General features: G+C 42.6%; 1 protein-coding gene and 1 long non-coding RNA gene across 8 annotated transcripts in view; one reads left to right on the top strand and one right to left on the bottom strand.

Annotated features, from left to right (window-relative positions):
* ARNTL (aryl hydrocarbon receptor nuclear translocator like) overlaps positions 1-20,954 on the bottom strand; it is a 51,797-nt gene that overhangs the window by 732 nt on the left and 30,111 nt on the right. For 5 of the 7 annotated variants that reach the window (XM_039384304.1, XM_039384305.1, XM_027714538.2 and 2 more), the window contains 14 exons: positions 20,664-20,702; positions 20,272-20,313; positions 18,953-19,110; positions 17,441-17,520; positions 16,365-16,457; positions 15,276-15,393; positions 12,934-13,083; positions 10,950-11,196; positions 6,609-6,715; positions 6,095-6,245; positions 5,401-5,489; positions 3,461-3,569; positions 1,628-1,721; positions 496-598 (listed from right to left, as the gene is read on the bottom strand). In XM_039384304.1, the coding sequence (XP_039240238.1) occupies positions 496-598; positions 1,628-1,721; positions 3,461-3,569; positions 5,401-5,489; positions 6,095-6,245; positions 6,609-6,715; positions 10,950-11,196; positions 12,934-13,083; positions 15,276-15,393; positions 16,365-16,457; positions 17,441-17,520; positions 18,953-19,110; positions 20,272-20,313; positions 20,664-20,702 (1,580 nt within the window). The remainder of the gene's footprint in view (positions 1-495; positions 599-1,627; positions 1,722-3,460; positions 3,570-5,400; positions 5,490-6,094; positions 6,246-6,608; positions 6,716-10,949; positions 11,197-12,933; positions 13,084-15,275; positions 15,394-16,364; positions 16,458-17,440; positions 17,521-18,952; positions 19,111-20,271; positions 20,314-20,663; positions 20,703-20,954) is intronic. The other 2 variants (XM_027714537.2, XM_027714540.2) reach the window with 1 other exon arrangement.
* On the top strand, positions 16-5,414 carry LOC120323797. The gene is made up of 3 exons (XR_005564650.1): positions 16-251; positions 470-646; positions 5,347-5,414. It is a non-coding gene; the product is annotated as an uncharacterized LOC120323797 (long non-coding RNA).

The following is a 20,954-nucleotide window of genomic DNA, read 5'->3' as shown; positions in this document are numbered from 1 at the left end:
GGGGGCTCGGTTTGGTCACTTCACTGCTATGGGCACTCACCCCATGACCTGGGGTGGAGCGTTCCTGTTTGAGGAACAGCGATCCGTGTGACACCCGGGGTGCCGCGGGTTCGGGGACAGCGCTGTTGGTGGGTGTCACTCCTCAGAAGTGACCAGTGTGGCTGAGAGGGACAACCCTACGTGCAAGACTTCAAATACAACACTAGATCAACATCCCTCTTCGGTTGTTTGAAAGCATTCACAAAAAGCAGGTAGGGAACTGAGCTAATTCACAGTGATTCAGAAAGAGAAAAGAGGCTTCCACGTATTGTCTAAAAGAAATTCCAATGTGAAGTTGGGCTGCCAGGAGCCTCCTTAGGCAAGCAGAGTGGTTGGTTATGGGCTTTATGCCTCAGCTGCAGCCTGCAGGTGGTAAGGGCAGGTTACTGCTCAAACCAACCATGTTGTTACAGTGTCTGTGTGTGTTTAGGCGTGTTCCTGAGTGACTTCACTTACCGAGGATGGAGGAGTTGTCGGAATAGGGGTAACCAGAATTATCCTGGATTTGCCCAGACAGCAATCCAGCTGAAGAAATGTCTGGAGTGCCACCATTCAAGATCTTGAAAGAAAAAAAAACAGAAGCTATAAACCAGCATGAAATGTTGCAGTAAGTCTTAAATTGTCCCATATTGGGATTTTTAATACAGGGTGGATGGACTTCCTGAAAAAAACCCCAAACATCACCACCTAAAGGTTACTTAATCAGACTAGTTGTAAACTAGGAGCTACTTTCCTCTGTACCAGGCCCATGGAGCAGATGTCAGAAACACCCAAACTGTATTTTCCTTTGTTCAGCAGCCCCTACTATATGTACATGTTGAATATTTTAGGGCAGGAGGAGCAAGGATAACTATTACCAGAATTCTAACTCTGTTTGTCACAACTTCAAGTTTTATTTCAAGAACAGAGCCAGGAATAGACAGAAATATTTACTGTCAGCTGTATGCTCCAGTACAAGCAATTCTTATGTACAGTCATCATAATTTCTGGGGAAAAAAGGTTAAGTGAATCTGAGACAGCGTATAAAGATTTGAATAAGTGCTCTTCTTGGATATAACTACCATAAACAGCAATTTGCAGACGACTGAAAGCAGCCAGGACAAGTGTTCAGGTGGTTAAGTGCTGGTAATGGTACCTGAGTGCTCCTCAAGCAATCTTAGAGCAAGGCAGGGTGCACGGTGTTGATTTAAAAATAAATTCTGAGTGCCCAGCAAAGCATTTAATTGTCATATTTTGTAACACCAGCGTGATTCATCCGAGCACAGCCAGTGCTCCAGCGACAGCACTTCCAGTGCTCACCAGCACGGGGTGTTGAAGGGTTTTTGGAAGCTGGGAGAGATGAGCAGAGCTGTCCCTTTGCAGCTCTGCTAAAAAAAAAACCAATCTAAGGAACAGGTGGATTTCAAAACCTGCTGATGTTTGGGATCTACTGCTCTCTGCAAAGGGGTTTTGGCCACCAGAATACTTTGACTGGGTCGGACTTTTCCAGCCAAGCAGCCAGGAGTTGTTCAAATCAGCTGTTCCACATCAGCACGACCCCACATCTCCTGTCACTGCTGCCACGAGAATTGGTAAAGCTTGTCCTTACCTTCTTGCCTCCCGGGGAGGAGGTGTCAGGTGGTGGGGTGCTGGTGATGTTCAGGGGACTGGAGCCACAGCTGGAAGGTGATGATCCTCTTATCCTAAAATATGGATAAAAACAGAGCATGGATTTACCAGCAACAGATGCCAGAGACTTGGAAGTTTCAAATGCTGACTTCAGTATCAGGTGCCGCAAGGTGCTAAAAGCATGACTTTAATTTTTGTAATTTCCTCCCTTTTTCAGCGCTGCTCAGACCAGCAGCAGCAGCAACGTTTTGATTTGCAGCCAGATAAACAGTCCTGTGTAAATCCAGCTCCGTCTGCAGGCTTTACCTCCTCCCCTCTGTTTTTGTTCCTGTGCAGCCTCCACAGAGAGTCAGAAGGAAAAGGTGCTGAGGAAAGCCTAATTTTTGTGTGTGTGTGTGTGTGTGTTTACTTCAATTTACACCAGCTAAGAACTCCAGCAGCCTCAATCACAGTGACCCAGACTCCCTCCATCAGCTACTGCTACAGAAGTACACTGGACACTTGATACAATTCTTTTTTTTTTTTAACTGCTCAAAGCAGCATTTTTCACTTCAATTTTCCATAGCTTGATCAAACATCTTTAATAATGTATCATGTATTGACTGTAGAACCAACAAATCTCTAGACTAAAGGGAGGAGGAGGAGTTACAGAGAAAAGCAATGGAAATGGGAATCTTATCCTTGGCAGAGTTCCCCTGGGAAAGCTGAACAGAAGGCAGCTTTGGAAAATAGTAACAGCTGCTGAAAAAGGACTGGAACTAACCCAGGATCTGAACTGAAATGCAAACACGGGGGGTAAACTGCACTACTGCACTGCTGGGGCTAATGAGGTGTTTTAGAGCTACTCAAAGGGATGGTTACACCTCCAAGTACTGGTTCAGCCCTGATGTGGCTTTTTAATTTTTTTCTTTTCTCCTTCTTCCTATTCTTACAGACAGGAGGGAAGTCTTATGGATAGGTCTGCTGTTCCCTTGTAGTCTCCTGCCTGCAGCAGGAACAAAACTGTGGGAAACAGGCTGAATGTTTTCCTGATTTGCAGCTCAGTCTGGTTAAATTGCTGCCACTAAACATCTGCTGGGTGAGACCACTTTCATAGGAAAGGGAACAATTCCCAAGAGAAAATTCGTGAAGAACAGGGGTTGTTAGCCAACAGAAATTAAGTGGTACCCGCTGAAAGCAGCTGCTCACACAGGTGAGAGACAGGACTAACAGCTCTGCATTCCCACAGTCCCTCACTGGAGGGGGCTGCAAGACCCCGTTTTTAAACCAGCCCCACAGCCTGGGAAGGCTGGGCTGCCTCCAGCACTGTGTCCTTGCTCCAAGAGCTCCAGGGGGGAACTGTGCAAGCTGAATGTACACATCCAACAGCTCCAGAAGCATCTGAGGGAGTGGATCACCCGAAAACAAACACTGCTTTTCTGGCAGGTGGTCATCAGCTTTGGCATTTGGAAGTTATGCCACTCACAGCCTTAAGTTTCCTGGAAGAAGAACAGTCTGGAAAGGATTTATTTCTAGTTAGCTGTTCTTTTTAACTACTGTTTCTGATAAACAGATAATCATCACCATTACAAAAAAGTTCCAGTACTGGTTTTTTGCAGTAGAAAGCTGGAAGGCTGTAACTTTTTCACACTTTCACTACAGGCTTTGTCTGCCTCAAGTCACGCTGAATAAGTATCTGTAGCTGTCTATGAAATACAATTGTATCATTCCTTACTCAGTTTGAAGAAAGACTTCCTTCATTTCCTCTTAAAGAACAATAATTCCTCTTAAGGAGCAATAATGAAACAAATAATGATTTTCCTCTGACTCTCACCTGTGAATCTCCATGATTTCTTCAGCAATCATCCTCCCTATTTTACCTGCTCCCGCTCTTGTTCCACCTGGAATTCCAGGCACAGTAGGGTGGGTCCTTTTTGGGCCACCTGAAATGAGTAGATATGTTAAGGTCAGATAGAAGCACGAAAACCTTCTCCAAAAAAAGCATTTATATTTAGGCTTTGACCACCTGCAGGACCTTCTGAATTGTATTTATTTCCTATTCCACCAGCTGGTGTGTGCCTTCAAGTGTATGAAAAGCTCTGGCTTGCACTGAGCTGTGTCTCTCAGACATCCCTCTGTGCCAGCAGGGATACAACATATCCCAGCTCTTTCAGGATCTGATTGTTTCAAGCACCTGGTCCAGAGCTGGTACAGAATGGCTGTCAGACCTGCTCTGTTCTGTGCCCAAACAGGCTCTTCTCCAAACATGTTTGTTCTGTGCTTCCTGGGAAGAACTTGCTGGTGCATGTTCCATTCAATAGGGGACAAGCCCAAGGTACCTGATGACCACAAACAAACCCCCTGCAAGAACCTAAGAATGGAGGGAAAAGTGAGGTCTGAACAGTTGGAAGCTGTTTCCTTTAATGTGATCTGACACCTGCACGGCACTTGAGGGGGTTGTCAGGAAGGAGCCCAATATTCTCCGAGGTAAAGAAAAGATCACACCGAAAGGGCAGGAAAGGCCTCAGCATTGCTTATCCATAATGGATAATTGCTGGCTTTTAGAAATGCATATTTAACAACAGCAACCCTCAGTATCTATGGCTCAGACCCAGCAGGAGGTGAGAAGGTTCACCTGGAAAGGTCATAAATCCTTAGCAGAGCCAGAACCATTTGAAATTAAACTTCACTCAGTTAAAAACTTCTTTTCTGAGGACAAGAACTGTCAGTACGATTATACTACACATCTGGTTTCTTTTCAAAGGCTGTAAAACTGTGATAAGAATAAGCTTATCCTACTACAGAACAGTTTGTTTTCCATCCTCAGAAAGCCCAGACCCCACATTGCTGCAGTTCCTGCACCTTCAGTTACCAACCACCAGGCCTCCACGGCACCTTCCCTTCCTACCACTGCCACTGTCCTGGGCTCTGCCACCCTTCCTGCTCCAGAGTCACCCACTGAATCCCTCTGTTCAGAGCAGAGATCACTGGAAAGCCCAGCTTTAATCAAGGCTTGCACTGCTCCAGGTGTGCTGTGTACAACTTAGGGAGTAGTTCCAGACACATGCAACACCCACAGCTGACAGATGTAGTATTCAGTGAACAGGATCTCCAATTATAACAGTTCCCTACTCTTTGCAAAGAATCTCAGTCTTGTCACCATTTTTCATGGGGATTTTCCATCCATGGGCTGCCACTGCATCCTTCTATCCTGCCTCACTTCCACCCTGCTTCAGGCACTTCATTAAACCAGGCTCTGCTCTGCATTGGGCTGCACCCCTGTGATGAGATGGTTTGGTGATCTGCACCACCCGTAACCAGCCCGTCATGATGACCAGGGGTCAGCGCTCATGTTGTGACAAAAAGCCAAACCAAGGGCAGGTGAGGGACAATAAGCCAAATGGCCAGACTGTGTTTAAGGTCCAGACTGTGTTTAAGGTCCAGACTGTTTAAGATTCTGAGGAGTCGTATGCACTGACCATAGACCTTGATGTCACTCCTGAGTCATGTGCAGATGGCACCATCCATGAAGGCAAACTTTCCTCCTCCAGGTCTGTTTATGATTCTTTTCCCTGATTCACTTCTCTTTGACCAGCTCATACCCAAAGCTGACATTTACGTTCAACAAGGCAAGAACTGCACTCGCACGTTTTTGCTCTAAAACTTATTTTGCCTCAGGATATTAACGAAATTCTCAGTGCAGCAAATTTGTGCACGCAGGATGAGCTGCTCCCAAGGCACGGCTGCCAATAATTTCCTCAGCACAGGAGTTACCTTCTCCAGCCTGGAGCACACTGTCCATGCTGTGTGGAGACGCCGCGAGCTGTGGAAAGGCTGCGTCCCCGCTCTCCAGTACAGTGGTGCTGTGGGTTGCAAGAATTAGTAGGATCAGTGATAGAAAACCCCAACAGGTAAAAACCTCTATCAGTGATTAAAAAAAAAAAACCAGTCATAATGCCAAAAATTTCAGAATGGAATGCTTCAGGGCTGGAGTAGTTTGTGAGTCAGTGTCACCTCCGTGAGAGCAGCACCTGTGACTGACACCAGGGCTGCATAAACAACAGAAATAAACCTTAAAGTGAGCAGTGCAGGGCCTCAACAGCCTCTCTCACAGAGAATTCCCCTACAGCAGTTATTCTGCTGCCAAGTCACTGCTCTGCACAGAACCCTCAAGAAAAAAAGAGAAGGGGGGGAAGCACCTAACAAAGCAAAGAAATGCATGTCCTGTAAGTCCCTAAAAAGACTGAATCCCAGGTTTTCCCAAAGAAAGAAAATATTTATATTTTTTGCAGGCTTTAACAAACAGATTACTGCAACTGCTGAACTTATTCCCCTCTCCACAGGGTGTTATCTGGAGAAGACACCTATTGTCATGTGGAAGATGTGCACACATTTAGGTCAACTCCCATCTGAGGAAAGGGCAAAGCAGTGGGCATTTACAGGCACTTGCTGAGAGGAAAATACTTACGAAACGACTGTGTTTGTTGAGACAATGTATTCTACTTCTTTGGTCCAAGGGTTCATGAAACTGAACCAGCGACTCCGCAACGTAATAAAAGAGCCATCTTTTATTTTAAACTTGTAGCAGTTGGTTGTAATTTTTTCTCTCGTCTGCAAAACTGAAGAGGGCAGAAAGCAAGTAACTTTGTGTCAAACGGGCACCATGACCACACAGCATGACCACACAGCAGAGCTCTTTTCAGGGAAAACTCGGTTAATTCCTCCCTTCACCCCTGAAGAAAAATGCTGTTCCTGTGCAATCAGCCCCCCTCAGCCATCCTGAACCTCAAACATCCACTACAAATCCATGCAAGTCCAGGATAATCACAGTGTTAGGCACATCCAGTGTTCTTGACTAAAGCATCTGCAAACAGCAAACCCCAAATCTTTTCGAGTTTGTTTGGTTTTCTTAACACACCACTTAAAACACACAATATGTCCCGATATTTTTAACAAGATTACTGAGTTATTAATAATCATACCTTGTCTATGACATTCTGCAAGGTGTGCTATATCATCTTGATGAAAATATTCATAACACGAAGTACCTAGAAGTTCCTGGGGTAAGTATGCCAGAATGGCTGTTGCCCTGGGGAAGGGAGGGAGAGGAAGAAAACAAAGAGAAAAAGAAAAAATAAATAAATGGTTTCAAGTTGAAGTATTAGTCACAGATTACTAAAGCTCCACACTGGAGCTGGGTAAGGCCCAAGTAATGCGGAAAGGAATTTTCAGCTTAGAAGGTTCAAAAATTCCTTAAGAACGCTATTTTTAATTCTCAGGTAATTAAAAAAGTATATATAATACCAGCAGCCCTCAGGTATTATGTCTGATCCTACCACCACCAGAGGGGATCTGAGGCTTTCTAAATAGCTTTGAAGATAACAGTGTAATTTTGAGAATTTAAACCTGAAAAAAGCTGCGTTGTAGCAGCCACAAGGTGCAGAAAGCCAAAGCCACAGTTTTCTGCATAAAGTGCCATTGAAAAACAGGCTTCAAAGGTTTGAAGAACTGCTGTGCTCCTTTGCATACCTGTGGTGCTGCTGCACAGAGCCCAAATTACTGCACAACACGTGTTTCAGGAGCATTTTCTCCCCTCAAGTCACAAGCCTTAAGAGCGGGACAAAACAAGGCCCCGCCAAACTCTGCACCCACATCCACAAAGCAGAAAGGTGAACAAACAGGATTTTCCTGGATATGCACTGAGGCCCACTCTGTGTCCCTGAAATCAGACAGCAGCACACAGCAAATAAACCACCTTTTTGTTCCATCAGAACCAGCCACAGAAACAACTCATTTTCCTCCTCATCAGAAAGCTTTAGGACAATATAAACCTGCAATCCACAACATGGGAAAGACCTGGATTCTTGGTCTGACTCTCAAAGAGACTCTCAATTAGGAGCTGCTGGCGAGGCTGGAGGACATCTCAAGAAACCAGGAAGAGTTTGTGCATGAACTTGGGAACCCAAGCCTGAAACTAAGTTCAAGAGGAACAGGCAAAGCAACAGTGCAGGTGAGTGACAACGAGCTGAACCACAGCCCAACACTGTGGAAGGGTCATTCCCACAAGGAAGCAGCTGCAGCATATGCTGAGCACCTCAGAGACCTGTGTGCTAAAGCAGAGTTATTCCTTGAGTTGTTAATGGTTTAGGAGCTGTAACAACTGCCCTAGGACAACTCATCTAGCCCAGAAGACCAACAGGAAAAATAACAGCTGGGGGGAGCAGTGGGAATTGCTGTCCCCCCATACATTAGGGTCGTGCACACTTGCCCCCAGCAGACACTGTACAACAGCAATCTGTGCAATGCTGAAGGGATTTGGAGGGCATCTGAGGAGAGACAGGACATTGCTGCCACCACAGTGCACAGAACACAGCCCCCACCCAGGGAAATCATTCTAAAACTTCCTGGTGCAGGAAGAAACAGCTGAGAAGGGAACAAAGCAGGGCAAGCCATCCAGGCAGACCTCAAATCGTGCACCATTTAATGTAGAAGGCAGAGAACACGGCGAGAATCAAATGTGCAGGAGCCCCAGTGAACCTGCTCAAGAACATCAGAACAGAAAGTAACACAGCTGAATGATTCCAGAGTGAGACCCTCTCTAGAAGAACAGAGAGCAAACAAAACTACTGAACTAAAGTGAACTTGGATTTTGTACCTTTCTTAGAAGACAATTACTGAAGGAGAAATGACAGTTCTTTGAAAAAACTAGAATAAGAGTCACAATCCAATGCAAATAAAATATGAAAGGCAATAAGGAACAAACCTAGAGAGATAATCACCTCTTCTACAACCTCCAAAAAGTCCAAATTAAATAATATAAAATGTAGAAATTAGTACATATTAATAACTATGAATAAAAACAGAAGGAAAAAACCCTGAAGCACAAAATCCATAGTATTTAAATGCAGGGCATTTTTGTCTGTTCCCAGACACACCAAGAGCATTCAGCAGTAATCAGGTGCCTTACACCCCAAGTTCTCCTTCAGGGAGCTCTGAGACCTCAGCCTTGGAGAAGGAAACATTACAAGTATTCAAACTGGCTTTTGCCTGGTGAGCCTTATCCCAGGACACTCCAACTGCCGACAGCTCCAAGGCTGCTTTGATGAATTATCTCAGAGTGGGTGGAGAACCACAAAAGCAGCAAAACACAGAGTCTTCCTTTAAAGTGGAAGAGCAAGGAAGCAGGTCAACCTTATTCCAGTATTTTTCCAAGAGCTTTAGTAACCAAGCCTTTTAACAGCACTGCAGCGATGGGACGCCTGACACAGACGGGCAACAACCAATATGGGCACCAGCAACCAACTTGTCAAACCTTTCCATAGCAGGATAAACAGGTGTTTTGGAAAGGAGAAGAGGCACCACATCACAGCAGATCTCAACAGACTTAGTGAATTCAATATCTGACCACGTTCTATTACGCAAGGAAGAAAACTGTTCATGTCCTTCTTGAATTTCATCCTCTATTTACTTTTTTCCTGAGCTCACTTCTCCAACTTAAGAAGATTATCTATCTGCATCACATCGATAATAAACTTAATTTTACTTCCAAATTCACCATCCAGATAACTTCAAAATAATTAATAAATAAGAAGGAAGATGATTCTCTTTAGAACTCTTCAGTGCAGCTGCCATTTTGACAGTGAACTCTTGAACAGTTCCCTGGCTGTGGTAGTTGGTAGCTAATCCATAGCAGTGCTTCTCCAGGGATCACACAATCCATAAGGACAAAAAGTTAGGGCCACAGGGAGTTTAAGAAGTGTTTCTTTCCTGAATTCCCTTGGACAAATGACAGAGGAACAGGGCAAGTCTATATGAACAAAAAAAAACTGACATGGAAATTAATTGTTTTAAACTTCCATAGATGCCTAAATATTCTCCAGTGGAAGCAGGGATCATAGGATGACAAATTTAGGCCTAGAGATGAGGCCTTCTTGTAAAAAAATTCCCTTTCAAAGAGTCCTTTGAAGTAGCACACACATTCCAAGGACTGCAAACAACAGCTGGAAAACAAATAAGAGCATATGTGTTTAAATCCAATGGGTTGACATTCTCTGAGTCTCATTATTTCAAAAATACTTCAAAACTATCCGTCAGGGGAATGTGTCTGATTTTTTGAAAACAAAACTCGTTCACAAGCTACCATCCTTTGGCATGACAGAAAGGTTACAAATGCTCCCAAAGCTCCTAGACTGAGCATCAGCTCCAAACACTTGAGACCTGGTATTTTAAAAGGCTTTCTATCAAATTAAAAAACAAAAAGACCCAAAAAACACAACCAAAACCCCCAAAACCCAACCACCCCAACCCAGAGAGATAACATAAAAAAAAAAAAAGATTCTCCTTACTGCACTTCCTCTCATGACTATCAGCTTTATTTCCTCTCAAAGTCCACAAAAAAAAAGCAGCTGACACTCCCCCTGAAACCAATTCCAGCAGGCAGATCTGCCAGAGTTCGGAGTCTGGGCTTTTCTACGTTACAAGCAACTGAGTCAAAGCCACAGGCAACCTGAAACAGCCTCATCTGGGCATTCTCAATCCCTCTTGACAAGGAAGGGAACCAACCCAGCCCTCTCCAATCAACCCAGTGTAACCTCTCCATTAACATCCTTCAACCTCCTTTCCCTTCACATTTTTCCCTTGGTAATGCCAGTTATTTTGAAGGAAGACTCAGGTCATGTGTGTCTGCTACTTCAGAAAAGTCAAGCTATTTCTTCTGCAAGAGAATTAACCTTTCAGATAATAAATGGATGTTTGAAAGCAGATACCACACTGGCACAAGTTCTCAAGCCTTTTCCAAGAAATAAACCTCAGGAAAAGCTTTCCTTCCTAGAAGCATAAAAGAACACACAGAGAAGTATGAATTCAGCTGAATGTGCCCAAGGAAGCAGTTAAATAAGTGTCCATGCTATCAAAGCCTAATGCAATCTGTGCAATAACTTAATTGTGTTTGCAAAAGGTTTCAAATAACGAAGAGGTAGTAATTAGGGTCCAGTTCCAAAACACGGTCTTCTGAGGATTACACATATACATATCCTCATTAAGAAATTGGCAGAAATGATCCTGGGATTATTCTGCCTAGTAGGTAATATTTTTGGAAGGTTTTGGGTTTTTTTAATTTCATCAGTAATACTGAATACATGCATAGTAATAGCTTTAAGCTCTGTCTCAAAACTCAAAACAACTTGCAGCCAGGATCTGGCAAAAAGCTGAAAAGGAGAGTAATTCGTCTTTTTTCAACAGCACAGACAGTGCTGTAAGTAAAGCTGTGAGTGAGGCAGTGTTGGGCAGTGACTTATTGTGGAGGTTGCTCCAAGTCTCCTCACCTCTGATCTACAAAAACGAATTTCCCATCTATGGCGTGTCGGGACACGTATTCCGTAGGTTTCACCCGGATCTCGCCGTTCACCGGCTGTGGCACCACATGGGGATGGAGCCTCCCAATGGCAACAAGGCAGCTCAAGTTACAGCCCTCGTTATCGGGCTCGTTATCCTCATCCAGTCCCATCTTTGTTGGAGGCCAGCTTTTTAAATATCCTGTGCTATGAATAGTGCAAAAGCTTTTGCGGTCTGCTGTGAAAAGAGAGAGAAGAAAAAAAAACAACAAAACAAAAAACAAACCAACAAAACCCAAAAAAGCAGTTAGGTCGTGGGTACAGCTTTGGAGAACTTCAGCTGAGTTCTGCTAAGAATGCATCTCCTCTCTGACCCAGGAAATTCGGGATGATATTCACTAAGGCAGGGCTGAGGGAGCTGGGGGTGTTTATCCTGGACAAGAGGAGGCTCAGGTGTGACCTTGTCATTCTTCACAACTCCCCGAAAGGAGGCTGTGGTGAGGTGGGGTTTGGCCTCCTCTCCCAGGCAACCAGTGACAGGACGAGGGGAAATGGCCTCAAGCTGCACCAGGGGAGGTTCAGCCTGGACATCAGGAGGAATTTCTTCACCAAAAGAGTTGTCAGGCATTGGAACAGGCTGCCCAGGGAGGTGGTCGAGTCACCACCTCTGGAGATGTTCAAGAAATGACTCGACTTGGCTCTTAGTGCCATGCTTTAGTTGACACAGTGGTGTTTGGCCAAAGCTTGGACTAGATCTTGGAGATCTCTTCCAACCGTAATGATTCTGGGATTCTAAGGGATTTTCCTGCACTCCTGCTTTAATGAAGCTAATCTGAGATAATCCAATAAACAATTTATCTTGGCAAAAGCCTTGTTTATGCTGAAACACAAAATAGCTCAGACCAAGGTTGCTTTTGATAATCTTCGAGCAGGAATTGCATCACATTGTACTATTTCAGCAAAGGATGGAAATAATCTAAAGGACTGTCTGAGGAAATTAGTAGATTAATAAATAAGAGGCCTCTCAACTCCTACAAAAACCGGGAACAATATGTTTGGCAGAACATTCACTGTTTGGGGTGTACCAGGGACAGCTGTACACAGGGGTGAGGATGAAGATCCACAACGGCCAGGAATACAGTCAGTATCCAAAAGGGGAATTCCTATCCCTCAGCACTGAGCAGGCCTGAAAAACTGCAAGGAGGGTGACTTTCATAGGGAGGTAAAAGGCTTATGTCTAACTGCACAAACTGCCTTCCTTGGGGATTAGCACAAAAGCAGGATCCAAGGCTGAAGCTGTGTTCGAACCTTGCAGGAAGTACCTGGGGCAGCTGCCACAGCCAGAGACAATACACCAAAATTGCCTTCTGTTCTCTAGCTGTTTGTCTTTCCACTTTAACTAACATCAAATGTATTATCCAAAGTACTCAGAGAAGAAAGTGTCAAATTTGGGCTAAATATATATTCCAACACGTCTAGAATAACAGGAAAAAGATATTACCAACACTGATAAAGTTATGACCAGATATTCCTGCTGGAGAAATACCATGTTTCCAGTGGTCAGAATGTACCAAACCTGCAGATGAACTCGGAATAAACTCTTTTTTAAATTGATACCCATCCAAATATCACTTGTCAAATATGGAGCAGAGAAATAGAAGAAGGAACAGCTCCCCTTTGCTGGAGACATTGGCAAGATGGTCGATGCCTGAAGGAGGTGCAACAACCACCCCAGAACTGCTGGCACAACCTGTCTGCAAAAACTCCAAGAAAGCAGAGTGGGTTGGAAGGGACATTAAAGATCATCCAGTTCCAACCCCCTGTGCCATGGGCAGGGACACCAGAGAATTTGTCTTTATATGCTAATACAGTGTGTAAGAGATACTGGGGCAGTGGCAGGGGGGTAAGTAACAAACCTGGACACAGTTCAGAATCTTAATAAGAAACACTTGGTAATAAAATGCGTAATAGTTACCTTTCTTCTTTGAACAGGTTGAAGGGAAATCCTTGTCTTCTACTTTCACTGAAGGCCTATTGCACTTCATCCTGCAGAAGAAGGACCTTCTTGCTCCCGAGCACAGCCGCGACGGCCCGGGCGTGATGTCGGTTTTGACCGGGAGTCCGGCTGCAGCGAACAGGAGTGAGGGAGGGTCTTTGTCAGGGGAAAGTCAACCACCCACGTGGTTACACCACACAGCCCAACCACACAGTGCTTCCACTTCACTGGGACTCGTACAGAAGTCCTTTTAAATCCTTCTTCGGGAGCACAAGACCTATTTCTGAGATTTGCACTTAAGCAACCATGCAGGACTCAACTGACCCTTTCAACATGACAATCTCTGGTTACAGTTTCTGCTGTGAGAACACTGACACACAAAGCTGGAGAACGCGGGGTTCTAAAGGCACAGATTAGCAAGAGGTTGTACAAATCCACGCAAGTCCTGTAATAAATGTTGTGATTTCTCTGAACAATAATCAACTGATTAGAAGCAAAGAGAGTTCATTTCCCTGTAACCAGAGAAGTGTTCCGTACACAGCCACTCAACAGGACCCTGACCCTTTGGACTGCACTCTTCTATCAGAACACCCATCCAGAGAGCAAATGTGCATGTACAGAGCAGAAGAGCCCCAGTGCCATTCCAGGTCCGTCTCAACTGGTGTGTTTCAGATTTTTTCACTGTTCTGATGGAAGAAGATAAAAACGTAGCAGGGACCTACACAGGGTCTGCAAATTCCCAAGACCTCCACTTATGTTTAAGAAGTCTCTCTAGCCTTGCAGAAATAACTGCATATGGACATGCCCTAACAATAACCCCTGACTTTTATCACATTCTTGCAGGAGATTCTTAGATTCTTTTCTGTGGAAAGTGATTGGAGAAACAACCAAAACATCACTCTGGGAGCCAACAGCGAGTGCTGGCACAAACAGGGCTTCGGGAAGACGCCCAGGATGCGTCAGGAGCACAGGGATCAGCAAGGCCAGTGATGCAGCTGGAGCTCCAGGGGCAGTGCTCCAAGAGCTCATGGAGGATTTTAATCACACAGCAACTTTTCCACAGCCTGCTACCCACTCCAACCATTTCTGCACGGGGATATGGATAATCAAACTGCTACAATAGTGTACAAAGACTTCTTGGGCCCTGTAGGCTTTTGACACAAGGAGGAAGACAACAACTCCAATGTTTTAGTGGAAAGTGTGGCTCCCTTAAAAATTACAATCGAGTGAGGTGACCTCTAGGAGGTCAAACTGCCCCGCACCATATGCACTCTAAACTACTGTTCCGTGGTGAGAGTACAAGCTGTGCCTGAGTCACTCGTGCCAACACAAAAATAAACATGCACATACATACTAGTACTCTTCACCAATATGACTTCTTGAAATCCTACCAATCAGTCTATCATAGCAGATGGGAAGACTGTAATTCATAGTATTTATTTTTGCCCTAACTTTGTCAGAGGCACACACAAAAAAAAATATATATATATATGTGCCTGACAACTGATAAACCAGGAGCCAGAAAAAACTTGAGTTGATTCTGCTGAAGCCTCCAGCCTCCCTGCCCTGGAATGATCTCTCTCAGCTTCAGTTTGTGAAGTTGAGCTGGTGGCTTCTGTGAGATGAGATCCTAGAGATTTCTGCTCCTGGCAAGCATGAGACTTAATGACCTGGAAATCTGCAGTTTTAAGATACCACCTTCTACTTAAGCAACGCGGACTCCTGTCATGAGAGGGATTTAAACACCCACTCACCTCAAAAGCAGCAGAGATACTGAGCTACTTTAAAATACCAGAGTGGAATAGAGCTAAGAGACGTGGTAGGAAATGATTCCAAGCACCAGGTTAAAAACCTTCTTAAAGAAAGGTTGGGTCACTGATGGAAGCGGTCACAAGTAATCAATGAACAGATAACTAAAATGAATCCTCTTGACTGACACCTAAGGATTACCAAAATAATACTGAGTGTATTCTGAAAATTGAGAATGATGGATTAGAAGTAATGGTTCACATGTTTTAGTGGAAAAAGTTAAACCTCTGATGCCTGGAAAAAGAGAGGATACCTCACAGGTGAAGCCAGTTCAAGCAATGCATGTATAGAGCAGGGTGTGCCAAATCCAACAGCTTCTACATTCAGGTATCTGTTTCATACTTAACTTCTTTTTACTTTTCTTGTTTCTCCCTGTCTTTCAGCTAAAACTTCCTTGGCATGAGCCAATCCAGACAGCAGCCACACACCCCCATACCTTTGACATGAGGCAAATACTCAGAAGCAGTGAATTTGGATATATGACACGTTCTCAAAAGGTGGTAAACACTTACTTTTTGCATCTATGAGCCTTTCCCGTGGTGCAGTGTCAGAAGAAGAGAGCTGCTCCTTCACTTTGGCAATGTCTTTAGGATGGAGATAATCAAATAAACTTTGACCAATCAAATCATTCTGTAGAAATTGAATATTCAGTCAAAAAGTAAAATAATGGTTCAGCATATTTTCTCAGTTTTAGCATCCTTTTACATACATGTCTAACCAAGGAACACCAAACATCCAAGATCCAGCCTCATTGCAGGGGGGTGGGACTGGATGACCTTTAAAGGGTCCCTTCTAAATCAATCCATTCTATGATTTGATGGAAGGTGTGTTTTCTCTGTGTATCTACATTATGACTACACTACACAGCAATTTATGTCATCATTTTTAGCAAGAGTTTTGCAGAACTGGCATGTTCAATCCACCACCACCAAATATTCTGGTTTCTCCTCAGTCTCACTTCATGCACCACACGTCTGAAGGAAAAAAAATTATAGTTGCAAATATTCTTCTTCAGTATTTACCTATGAATAGGTATTTAGTACATACCTGACTAAGGGCTGGCTAAGGAAAACTTTTGAAGCTAAGACAGGTTTTAAATTTGGTAAGGAGTGCAGATGACAGAAAGAACGAAGATGATTTACACAATATTTGGTCCAAGTTAAGCCTTACATTGAGCATATATTAAAAACCTGCCTTTGGTATAACTGCTTCCCAGTTTCCACCAGTAAGGATGCAAGCAAAACCAGAGCAGACAGAAAGAAAACTAAGTCAAAAAATCCACGTGAAGCAATTGGAAGAACCCCAGACTGATTTTTCAGTATTTGCTTATTACATAATGCTTTTGCAAGCCTGAGGGTAAATCCCTGATCAGAATGCATCAATCAGGGAATTACAGTTAGTTCCCTTTCACCTCCTCAGTTTGAATGGAAACCAGAAACAATCATCTCTAATGACATGGCAGGGAAAAGTTCTCTCCTTGCAACACCTCTCAGCTTTCAAGGCAGACTATTCACAAACCTGCCTCCCATACAAGTGCATAACCATAAAAAAAGCTCTCAAATCTTTTAAGACCTAACATTACTTAAACAGGAAAAGAATACCTGGCTATAGTTGAGGATCTTGAAAACAGATTCTGAAACAAACAGTATCTTTCCTCTGTCACAGCCCACAACAAAAAGAAATCCATCTGCTGCCTAATTAAAAAAAAAAAAAAGTCAAATATTAAGTTACACTTCCTCATTGCAACATTATAACCTTTAAAAACGCTATGTATAGAGTAGAATTTCTACACTAGGAGAGCTGTCTTAACATTTAGAGATAACTGAGTCAACAGGCAAAATGTGAAATTACAATAGGTTTTTTTTTGCATCTGCAAACATTTTTGGCATCATTCTGGGCATCGTGCCCAGGATGTAAAATAACTTCTAGGAGAAGAAAGAACTCATGTCTTGCCCAATAATATTATGATTATCTTTAATAATGCCTTCAAATTAAAATATTATTTAAACTGTATTTACTCCGTAGTTCCTCTTTTAGAAACCAAACGTAACCTGGATATTTATTTCTGTGCCTGTAGGCAACTGATTCCCATTTCCAAAGTACTCTTTTTCAGTCACACACGAGCACGCAGGAACAGGCCCCAGTTCTACAGCCTTGGAGACACAGTGTTGTAGAAATTAATTCTGCCTATGCTGATCTGGCCACTGCAGTGCTCCATCAGTTACACAAGCTACAGGAAGAGTGAGATATCCTCTGTAAGCCAAGTTTACAGCAAGCAGCCAAACACACTAAGTCATGTTACATCAGTGACCTCAAAAAAGGGTGTTCCTTTTATCACTGTACACTGAAAATCATGGCAAAGGAGCCCGTGGCAGGAAGTCTGCAGGAACACAATTTATATAATTTTAGTTTGTTTCATGAAATAACTGAAGATTCTGATGGTTACCATCAAAATATCAGTTTCTTCAAATCACCCTCTTTAATCTTTCTGTTTAAATTAACGCCAGTCATCATTAAACTCATTGGCTCTATGAAGCAGTCTGCAGATTTTTTTAATTATCCTCCATAATCAAAACATTTTTAAGCTGAGATACAAGGCATTAAAATACTGGTGTTGTGCTTTGGGAGAGTCATATTCACAGCCATTAATATCTCTTAATTACAAGTAGAAACATACCCTGAGAATAAGATGTTTTAATTCATCATCTGATAGAAAAGCAGGCTTATAGTTTGCTTCTGTATATGGGTTTGTAGCACCTAAAGAAAACAAAAACAATTCCCTTACCACCAACTTAATAACACACATTTTAATGAGCACTTTTCCTTTGGCTCCTTTTTAGACTGTTGTTCATTGCAGATGTTCTGTAAAATGAAAATTACTTTTTGGTTTTATTTTACTATCAACGTAAGCTCTGTTGGTATTAACTTAAAAGAGGATGAAGCTTTTTTGCTATAACACAAATACTGCATTATCTAGTAATGCAAATTAAATGCCTTCTGAGATACAAAGGTATTCCTTGACATTTTTTAACCCAAATCCTGTCCTTGATTTATGGTCTAGTCTCAGAAATTAAAAATAAGAGATTAAAGAATAAAAACATTCAAACCATTTCTTCTCCTTATAACTTAGTAAAACATGACAAGCTCATGTAAACAAACTGTCACTTGGGAACTTACAAATCAGTTCCCTCATTCCACATCAAAGACAAAAACAGCATTACAATGACATCATCTCACAATGCCAAAACCCCAAAAATTGGCAACAAATGATGCAGCTATTTATTGAAGAGTAATTCTTTTCATTCTATTCCCTTCCTAAAGGCAAGAGAGAGTCAAATCAGTAACCACTGAAGTGTTATAAAGTATTAACCTAATTAAATGACAGTGGCAGAAAAGTTAAACCTTTCAAAAACATCAGGATAAAGGTGGAAGACACCAGCTCTCCTGGAAACGCAAACAGTGGCTCTTTTTTTTTTTAGATCAGCTGCATCCATATCTTTTCTCAGCGACGTATTTCCTGAAGGCTTAAGCTTTCAACATCATCACCAATTGTGCCCAAGCACTGACTCACTCTGATACGAAGCTTTAGGACACACAGAGATTTGCAGCACCCCCAACTCTTCCAAACCTGCGTGTTTCCCTTCAGCTGCTCGCAACGGAAACTGGTTTCTGAAGACTTAAATTCTGAAGACTAAAACTGAATTTTCAAAGTGCTCTCCAACTCTTTCACACAGAGCTAAAGGTATGAACACAAAACCTTATGAGTCCTGTAGGAATACTGCTTACACCTAAAATCCAGCCTCTCTACCCGACCAGGTTTGCACGTTGCCTGCTTAGAGCTTAGAACCCACTGTGCACTGCCAGCTGTTAAGCCCTTTGTTCCCTCTCCCCACCTTCCTCAGCTGCCTTGGTGCTGTGGGACCTGGTGACAACGATCACTAGGTCAGATGATGGAACACTATTCTTTCCTCATCCCAAACTTTCCCAGTCGGATCAGGGTATTTATTGGACCATGAACTAGTAAGCTATAAATGAACACTCAGCGTCAAATGCTAAGAAAAGGGGAGACGTCCTCCCAAAATGTACTGACTTGCTCCATTTTGGCAAAAGGGCAAGAAAAGGAGAGGAAAAGCACGGCTTTGGGGAAATCCCATTCTGGATCCTCCTCCTCCAGCCCCAGCCAACTCACCACGTAGTGTTTTCATGTGCTGCACAGCCATTCTCAGCACGGTGAGCTTGTCCAGCTTCCGAGACATGGCGTTGCACGTTGGGACCAGCGAGGCCAGCTCGTCTATGAAACTGTTCATTTTATCTCTGCGCCTCTTCTCAATCTGACTGTGAGCCTCCCTGAGCAAGGAAGGCGGTGAAGGAAAAGAGAAAAGCATGAGAAAATAAGGCATATTAAAAAAATGCCCAAATCCAGCATGACAAAACCACAAAAGTAACCTCCTCCTGATGATTGTTACCCTCTTGTCCTCGTGAAAAGGACATCCACATGCAGAATTCTTCAGACATTTTATGTTCATGATGTGGGTAATAATAACATAAGCAAGAGGCAAGGCTGCAGCACATGGTTCTAATTTACCAGAAAACACATATAACTTTGGCCATATGGCACACTGAATCCTCAGAGCTGAACCAACCCACAAAACAGTGCAAAATTATCCAGAGGTTTCTGCTGCTGTGCACCACTTTTATCCTTAGCACACGACACTGAAACATGACTGGCACCCAAAAGGTCAGAGATAAGCAAATTCCAGTGTATATACATATTGAATAAAACAGCCTTAGATTGGGTTTTAGGAAAAAATGATTCACCAAAAGGGCTGTCAAGCACTGGAACAGGATGCCCAGGGCAGTGTTTGAGTCACCGTCTCTGGACATGCAGATGTGGCACTTGGGGACACGGTTCAGTGGGACTTAGCATAGTTGGACTCCATGATCTTAAAGGCCTTTCCAACCTAATTCTATTCTATGATCCATTTCCATCAAGCATTTGTAATCACTGTACTACATGAATGTACTAAGTACTCAAAACTACTTTTTGCTGTGGCAATACAAGTCTTCTACTCATCCCATAGTTTTTTATTTGAAGTATTTGAGATACATCCGAACCAAACTCTTCCTAATCAGGAAAATTAATTATAAACACTAAACAATTTAATTTTTGGGTTATATTTTCCCACAATGAGTCACTGTTAACACTTGTACAACCCACTATTGAGTCTGAAAGAAGCAAGATGAAGAATGTAACATTATCAGAAACATACTTGCTTCAATTTCAACACTAATGAAGTGACTAAAACCAAGTTACCTACCAAATTAGTATTTTCACAAAACTATATGCAAACCTAATGGAAAATGTTAGCAGTGCAGAGATATGGAAAAATAAGGGAAAGTCAAAGTTAGAACAAAAATATTTTCAGGAGAAGAAACACATGAAAATAATTCATATGTGGCAAAAAAGCAAGAGATAATTCTTTCTAATATACTTGTTTAGAGCATTACCTTGCATTTTTTATTCTGCCTTGTTGGTCTGCATACTCCAATCTGTTGAGAAACAACATCACAAAGTTACAACGCTGGAATCACTCAACCCAATTCTTTTAATGCATCTTACATAACTACTGATCCTCATTAAAATCAGTTGTTTAGAATCTGAATATGTATCTAACTTTTCTAGAGAAAGAACAATATTTATAATACTGTGTCTCAAAGTTTGGGGTTTGGTTTTTTTTTTTGCTTGTCTGTTTTACTTTGCTTGACAATCTCATGTCTTTATCCCAGCCAAGAAATAATTTGGGACACATGACCACAGTGACACTGAGAACAGGAATCCACAGACAGGATCCTGTGTCAGTACTGTGGAACTAACATTTCAGTGACTGTATCACCAGTACCTTCCATGTTGGTCATCTTTATCTGTATCCATACCTTCCCTGCAGAAACAGAGCAAAGCAACACATCACAAATTCAGCAGGATTAGCAGAGCAGTCATCAAACCATCATAACATTAGAATAAAGTATTGCTGTCATCTTTAAACCACAAATACAAAGATAAGAATACAAAAGCGACATAAAGTTGTGTGGTTTTTGTAATATTAAAGCATTTTCTTAAATTAGTTGTGTCTCCTTCAGAACTAACTAAATGGCACAGTTTGATGTGTTTGACAGTAAAACATGCTGCAGTT

Source organism: Pipra filicauda, unplaced genomic scaffold, assembly GCF_003945595.2.
Source record: "Pipra filicauda isolate LSUMZ 115617 unplaced genomic scaffold, ASM394559v2 scaffold345_size814242_pilon, whole genome shotgun sequence".
In the NCBI taxonomy this organism is placed as follows: Eukaryota; Metazoa; Chordata; class Aves; order Passeriformes; family Pipridae; genus Pipra; species Pipra filicauda.
The sequence above is the reverse complement of the archived record's forward strand: the minus strand, read 5'-3'. Positions and strand labels throughout refer to the sequence as shown.